Source organism: Strix uralensis, chromosome 4, assembly GCF_047716275.1.
Source record: "Strix uralensis isolate ZFMK-TIS-50842 chromosome 4, bStrUra1, whole genome shotgun sequence".
Taxonomy (NCBI): domain Eukaryota; kingdom Metazoa; phylum Chordata; class Aves; order Strigiformes; family Strigidae; genus Strix; species Strix uralensis.
In genome coordinates, this window is record NC_133975.1 from 8,308,984 (window position 1) to 8,316,980 (window position 7,997).

General features: G+C 56.4%; 1 protein-coding gene across 1 annotated transcript; it reads right to left on the bottom strand.

Moving 5' to 3' along the window:
* Window positions 1-291: 291 nt before the first annotated feature.
* On the bottom strand, window positions 292-5,559 carry NKX1-1 (NK1 homeobox 1). The gene is made up of 2 exons (XM_074865021.1): window positions 5,208-5,559; window positions 292-1,115 (listed from the first exon to the last, which is right to left on the bottom strand). The coding sequence occupies exons 1-2, from the start codon at window positions 5,557-5,559 to the stop codon at window positions 292-294; spliced, it is 1,176 nt and encodes a 391-aa protein (XP_074721122.1).
* Between the last annotated feature and the right edge of the window lie 2,438 nt (window positions 5,560-7,997).

Genomic DNA, 7,997 nt, shown 5'->3' on the forward strand with positions numbered 1-7,997 from the left:
ACGGGGGAGGGAGGTTTTCCTCCTCCCCTCCGAAGCGCAGTCCGGACACATCGCGTATAAAAAGGGTCGTAGAAATGATTGCGGGCGCTGGGGCCTGGGGGGGTCGGCGGGACCCCCTGGCCGCCCCTTCCCTCCCGATGTCGCGGTTGTTGGTTTCACCTCTGAGGGGGTGAGGTTTCACCTTTGGCCACGCGGCGACCTGTCCCCCAGGCGCCCTGAGGGGCGGCGGGGTGCAGAGGGAAGGGGCCGAGGGGTGAGGAGGAGGAGGGGGGAGAGGAAGGGGGGTCGGGCTTATAGGTGCGGGGTGTAGAAAGCCGGCGCGCCGTAAGTCTGCGAGCCCAGGACGAAGGGCGAGAGGACGGCGGGGCTGGGGAGGAAGGGCAGCTGCGCGGCGCAGACCAGCCCGCCGGCCGGGTGTCCGGCGTAGCCGCCGGGCCCGTGCATGGAGAGCGGGTTGCCCATGGGGGGCGAGTGGCTGAGGGGGCTGAGCCCCCCCGCCAGCGCCCCGCCGCCCAGCCCGCCGCCCGCCCCGCCGCCGCCGCCCCCCCCGCCGGTGGGCGCGCTGGTGTCGGCCCCCGGGTTCTGCTTCTTCCACTTGGTGCGGCGGTTCTGGAACCAGATCTTCACCTGCGTCTCGGTGAGGCTGAGCGAGAGCGCCAGGTTGAGGCGCTCGCAGACCGACAGGTACCGCGTGGACTTGAACTTGTTCTCCAGCGCCACCAGCTGCTCGTAGGTGAAAGCTGTCCGCGCCCGCCGGGGCTTCCCCGACTTGGAGTCCGAGCCCGTCCGCTTCCTCTTAGGCTTGGCCTGCTGCTGGCTGGGCTGCGCCCCGACGGGGGCCGCCGGCGGCTGCTGAGGGGGCGGCGGGGGCGGCGGGGGGGGCGGCGGCGGCGCGGGGGGCGACGCGCCGCCCGCTTCGGCCGCCTCGGCGTGGAGGTGGCCCGGGTCGGGCTCGCCGGGCGCGGCCGAGCTGCTGCTGCCGGTGCTGCTGCTGCTGCTGCTGCTCTCCTCGCTGCACAGCTCCTCGTCGTCGGGCGGCTCGCTGTCGGGGCTGCGGCTCGGCCGGCTGCCGTAGTCGAGGTCGCACTCCTCGGCCTTGTAGAGCTCGCCGTCCTCTGCGGACAACCGACAGCCGCATTAGGACAAACTCCCCGCCGCCGGACCCAGCCCCAGCCCGGTCCCGGCCCCCCTCCCCTCCCGTGCGGCCTCCCCGGGGCGGGGGGAACCCGGCCCCGCCGGTGGGGCGGATTTACCGGCCCGGCATCCCCGCTGCCGTTGAGACGGGGGTGCTCGGGGAGCGGGGCCGCCCTGCCCGGCTCCCCCGGGGCCCTCCGCCCGCGGCGGGGATGCGGCTAGTCCGTATGTCCGCCCCCCGCTCCCGGCTGCGCGCCCAGCCGCTCATCCGGGGATGGCTGGGGGGGGACAAGGCGAGGAGTTGCCCAGAACGGCCGGGACGGGGCCCGGAGCCTCCTCCGAGGGAGTCCCGGGGGGTGCGGCCCTGGGGCCGGGAACGGGCCGTCCAGCCCGGGGAGGCTTTGCCAGCGCTGCCCTTCCCAGCACCCAGAGCTGGCAGCGGGACGTGGCCAGGGCAGGGTACACCCCCGCCCCTTCCCACCTCCGCCAGTGCGCCCAGCAAACGCTCAGGGGCCGGGAAGGCCTCTGGGAAGGCAAAAGGGGGGTCCCCGGGGTCCCCCGGAGCCGCCCGGGAGAAGCCCCCGCGCTCCCCGCCCGGGCCGAGCCAGCTCTGGTTTGGCAGCGGGCGGCAAAGATGTCCCATCGCTTTTAACAATTTTAGTGGCGGAAATCTCCGCTCCGACCGGAGATTTGCTGGTTTTTGCTCTGGCATTTTTAACCCTTTCTCCGCCTGGTTTGACCTCTTGTCACTTCCCGAGATGGAAGTATTAAAGTGGAGTAAATACATGTATTGATTAGCAGAGCAGATACAAACTTAATTAAACTCATTTTGTGTAATGTACAAACTAGTTAACGGTCATTTAATTTATTTGGGTTTATATTACGCTCCAATTAACGGGTCTCCATAGGAGAACAGGGTAATTATCCGATATTTAAGGCTATTGGACTTCTGCTGACGGTTCTGGCGTGGTGAAGCCTGGAAGCAAATCGCAGTTTCCAGGGAACCGGCTCCTCCTGACCCCGGCCGGGGCTCGGGCTCCTCCGGGGGAGCCGGGGGGCAAAGCCTCTCCGCCTCGGGGACGGGGATGGTGGGAGGCACAGCGGGCAGGTCGGGGGGGGGGGGGGGGGCAGAGGCCCAGAAATACCACCCTTCTGAGCTCTCAGGCACTCCTAAACTTCCCTCCACTCGCACCCGCAACTGGGGTGCAGCTCCGGGAACCCCCTAATCAAGGGCTCCTTTAACTTGGTTAACGGAGATACGCAAATAGAAAGTGAATCTCTCATCTGTCGCCCTTATCCCGGGCGTACTTTACTTGGTTTTAATCCTCAAAAAGCCTGAAGGCGCTATTGCACCCCAAACTTTGCCCATATCCTAACGCCGGACACCCTAAAGCCCGTAGATAAGGTGGGGGGGGGTGGGTTTAAAAAGTGTGTTTTGTTCAACGACCTGATTTCGGCTGACGTCGGGTATGGCTGACTCGTTAGGAGAAAAAGGGGCAGAGAAGTTCATTGTAAACCTCTTCGCCAGGAAAACATCCCTTAATAACTCGGGGTTCATTAACAGACTTTTCCAGCGCTCTGTTCAAATCGGCTCTAGAAAAAGTGAGTGATCGCCGCCGTACATCCCTGTGAACCGAGTTCTATCTTCCCCAACCCGACACAGTGCAGGCGGACAAGCATCCTGCAACCTGTAGACCCTGTTAGAAATTGCAGTGCGTAATTTTTTTTGCAACAGCGATTGTGTAGATCCGCCTGCGGGGCAGCTCTGGGGACGGAGCGCAACGCCAGCGCACATCGCGCTCACACAGACCCATGAGGGACCCTGTAGTGGCTATGTTAGAGTTCATTTTTTTCCAATAAACTCTAGGAAAGCCCAGGCGTAGCTCAACTATATATTAAAAAAAAAAAAAAAAACCAAACAAACAAACAAAAAAACCAACCCAAAACAAAGAAACAAAAAAACCCAAAGCCCAACAAAAAAACACAACAAAAAAACCCCAAACAAACCAAACAACAAAAAAAAAAAAAAAAAGAAAAACGCAGCGCGAATACAACTGGCGAAGGAGATTGACGCTGGATTTGCGATTTTGTTTCTGAAAAGTGTTAAATGTTAATTTAATACGGAGTTTTAACCCTTCTATTTAACCTTAAATGAGTTTTACGAGCGGTGTGTGACAAGCGCTGTTTTCACTCTTTTTGCCAGAAAGCCTTCGCATTTTCTGGGTGTTGGTACTTTTCTGGCCAGAGCTACTTTCCGGAACGCTTCTCCGAAATTAAACCGCTGCTTGAGCTAATACTAATTACAATGGGGAAATAGAGGAATTATATTTCGTGGTTTTTGAGCAGTCCCAGATCTATTCGTGACTGTTGCCATAATATTAAGGCGGTGGGACCGAAGGGCTAAATGTGCCAAGTGTTCGGGAAACTTGTCAGCAGGCGAAGCCACCACTTCGTGATGCCTCCAAATATATTTATTTTTGGAGAAGTGATAGAGTCGCATTTCTCTCCTTGTCTGGAGATAAAAGTGTGAGATTAGCGATAGGCTGACCTCGTCAGTCTTTCTGATCGCCCAAATCTATTTAGTATGACAAAAGTCAGACGAGTTGAGACGAATAATTACTCCAGCTACGCACTGCTTTTAAAAATCTCTTTTGAATTCTATTAATGCCCCGTTCCTGCTTTTGCTTTAGAGATTAAAAACGCATCTGTTGTAAAAGGCTCGGGCTGGAGCAGATTCCAGACCTCTTTCGCTGACGAATTTTAATTGCAAGTGTCACGCTATGGCGGGGTTAGAAAGCTCCGAGTCCTCCTCTCCCGGCCCAGAGACAGAGAAATTATTTTTCCCTATCCGAGAAGTTTATCCCCCGCTACTCGCCGCCCCTTCTCTCCCTTTTCAGGACACAGAATAGCTATAGATATTTTTCACAACCCCCGTCTTTTCCCGGAAACCCTCAGCTATCCCCATAGTCGCGGTGTTTAGAGGTGAGAAAGTTGGGATATTTGGACCCAGAAAGAAAAAGCAATCTAGAGCTTGGGTCGAATGCAATTCCCGATCAATAGAGAGCCCTAATAAGTGTAATAGGTTTTAATCGAGTAATTATCCGAATTTTGACCCTATAATTTAGATGTTAGGGAAGAGTTTGCAAGGTGCTTGAAAGAGATATGCACAATTCGATAATAGGATATCGATCCAGGCAGTCCTACATGCCACTCTGGGGCGATTTCCCCCATTATCCAGCCTCTTTACGCTGCTAAGCACATTTTACCTTAAATGTAATCGAAGGAATTTAATTGTTTTTCCAGAGATAACCAGCATTTTGTCACAATTAGTCTGATTTGTCCTAAAAAAGCCAAGGGGAGAGAGAAAATTGGATCTGTCGCCCAGAGCAAGGGGCGGCAGGCTGCGGGGAGGCGGCGGGGGGAGGGACGGGGACAGCGGTTCTGGGGAGAAGATACATAAAAGTCATAAATGCCTGGGGGGAGCCAGGCGAGGTGGGGCTCCGGGGGGGCACGGGGAGAGGGTTTCGCACCCCCGGGGACGGAGGTCCGGCCCTCTGAAGCCTCAGCTCTAGGAGCCTCTTGCAAGTTTGCCCGAGCCAGAACTGACACCCGGGGCTGCCTCTTCCCGGGAGGAGGAAGAGGATGGCGGGGTCTCTCCCCGCCCCAGCCGGCCCGGCACCCCCGGGACTGATCCTGCCGCTGCCGGGGTGCCCCCGCCGAGCCCCCTGGGGCGAGCGCAGGGAGCGGAGCCCGCCCGGTGCCGAGCCCCGGGGACACGCCGCCAGCCCCGGGGTGATGTGCCCGTCCCTCCTCCCTGCCGCCCCCCAACCTAACGCAGCTTTTCCCCCTCTTTACATCCAGCGGCAGCAGCGCAGGGAGCGTTGGCACTGCCCCGAGAGTCGGCAGCCCCCAGCGCCCCGGCTCCCGAGGCTGCCAGTGGGGTGGGGGGGTGTGGGGGGGCCGGGGATGATCTCTAAAAGCATGCAAGCCCCTTCCTCGGGGAGCTGGGGGCAGCCCCCCATCCCGGGAGGTGGGGGTGCGGGGGGAGGCTCCGAGCCCCCAGATCTACTTACTGATCAGGTCTGCGGACTTCTTGCACGCGTCGAAATCTTCGGCGAGAGCCTTTTGCTCGGCCAGCTCCGTCCCTAAGTCCTCGGGCTTATCCTCCGCCCCCAGCGTGAACTCGGTCCCCACCGATTTGTACAAGACGGCGCACTGCCTCCTCTTGCTGTTGAATTTGTTAGGGTCCAGGATGTCGAGCACGGAGAAGGAGGTGGTCCTGTGCACCAGGGGCAGCGCGGCCACTGCCCCCTCTTGTCCGGGGGTGTTGCTCGGGTTGTCCCCTTGCCTGTCCCTGTTTCCCGGGCAGGAGTAGAGAGGCAGCTCTCCGCCGGGGGAGACCCGCGGCTCCCCATGGCTGTCCATGCCGCCGGCCCCGAGTAAGCCGCAGGGCTCCCCGCCGGCGCCCGCCGGGGCTGTCACCGCCGCGGCTGCCGCTGCCGGGATGGAGATGTCACCGACCTTGTCTCTGCTCACATTCATGACTCTTTGCAGAGCCCCTCTCGGTTGCAACTTCTCCCCCCCCCCCCGCCCCCCCCCTCCCCCCCTTCCTCCGGCGAAGTTGAGCTGGAAACTCCTCCCCGGCCCCCGCTCCGGCTCAGGGGCCGCTGCCTTCAGCTCCCCGGGGCTGCGCTGGGTCCCGCCGGCCGGGAGGCTCCGGGGGAGGCAGGGACTCACAAGGTGATGCTCAGCTCAGAGCCTCCACTCAGCTGCTCCTTCTTCCTTCTCATCATCCTCACCAGGCTGGCCAGGCGCTGCCACCCACCCACCCCCCCCCGCACACATGCACACAGAGGCAAGGCTGTGTCTTATTTATGCATTCATATTTAGCACTGGATTGTAATTGGCTACAAATTAATCCCTTGCCCATAATAGTCTGTAATCTTCATCACTGGAGGAGAGACACGGTGAAAGTGTGTGCCGGGGGAGGGGGGCAGAGAGGGAGAGAGCGAATGAAGGATGGTGTTGGCTGTGATATACTTGGCTGTCAGCTCTGTTTCAGCACACCTCCACTCATCTGGAAAGCATCTAAATAGCCTTATTTGGAGAAGTGGGAGGAGATGACGCTTTCTTTTAAATAATTGCGGGATCAATATAAAGAAGATATTATACACAGAAAATGGGAACTTAAGGTCTCCCGTCCCTAATAGTGGAGTTAGATGATCAAAAGGGGATTGTGTGTGTATGTGTGTGGGCTCAGAGGTGTCAGCCCCCAGCACCTGTTTCCCTTCCCTGCTGGTTTTATTAAATTAGAACAAAAGGAGAAAATTATGGACGGAGGTTTAGTGGTTGGAGCGGGGCTTGTGTCCGCGGACACACACCCCTTCATACGTACACATGCTTCTCTCGCTCCCTGAGCTAATTAATTAAAATTAAATATCAAATGTAAGTGCCAGGAAAGTGCTGGAAGAAAATTAATATGTTTAAACGGCACAAGACAAAACACGACGATCAATAAATCCTGAGTAAGTGGGAGAAAAGGTCTGTTCCCTCCCATGCAGGAGTAAAGCAATAACCAGACCTAACTTCCACTTCCGAAAAAAAATACTCTCTTATTAAAAGTGGCTTTAATTATGGAAAATTAAGAGATAGGAATAAAAGTTATCTGCGAATTATAAACCCCGAATTTCTTCCCCTACCTAATTTCCTTCCCTTTCGTGTATAGCCGTGTGTGCTTTGATCATATAAATTTCATTCTTGTTTTGGACGCTCCAGCCGCTACTCAGTTTGAATTAGCTGCCAGGAAAAAAAAAAAAAAAAAGGGGGGGGGGGTAGGAAAATAGAGAAAGCATAAAAGGAAAATTAGATTTTTTTTGTCTTTGAGGCTGGTGACACATACAAGGACAGGTCCTTTGCAATTACCGCGGGCAATGATCCTTTAGAAAGCAGAAATTAAAAGTTGGGAGAAATAATGGGTAAAACAATCAGCTTGTAATTTTGGTAGGGCTTGGACATGATTAGTCCATCAGCGGGCTGGGCCCAGGGGAGTCCCGCTGAGCGGGAGCCTACAACAGCCCCCGCTCATATATTATACACCAGCCCTTAGATTTTAATCAGACACCACAACAGTGTCCTTTCCCTTTTATGACTTTATTATGCTTTATCTTTAAATTATAAATCACCTCCTGGGTTGAAATGGTATGTATAATCTCTGATCATGTGTGGGTAATTACCTCGCCCCCTTTTCCTGACCTTACCGACGGGGCTGCCACCAACACACAGCGAGAGTGAAGTTTGAATCTGCATGTACACACTTACACAAACACACACCCAGCTGTTTGTTTGTTTGTTTGTTAGCAGCTCCTCTTTCCCTCCTCCTCCGGTCGTGCCTCTGATCTCATCTTTGCTTTCGAATAAATTTTCCTCCCATTACTTCTGCCCCAGTTCTGCGATATTATTTATGAAATAAATAGTAGTTTTTAGATGGTAGTTTAGGTAGATGCCAATGACTTGGCTTTATCAGATTTGCTGTGGTAGTCGCCTGCGTTTGTACCTTTTTCGGAGAGAAGGCAGGTTTTGGGGGGTGGTGGCGGTAGGGATATTTTTTATTCCCTGGGTCAGTACATTTGAGAAGAAAAAAAAAAAAAATCCTAATTGTAATTAAATGTCTGTGCCCGGCTGCCCGGGCAGGGACAGTCCCCAGGCGTGCAGAGTCCGGAGCGGCTGAATGAGCATCAACTCCCGGGCTGGCGCTGGGTGCTCGGAGGGGAAGGAGCCACCTCCCCAGGGAGCACCCCCAAACAGAGACACCTCCTGTTCACCCCGGCGTGCTCGCAGGCACCACCGGCCCGGTGGGCACCGAT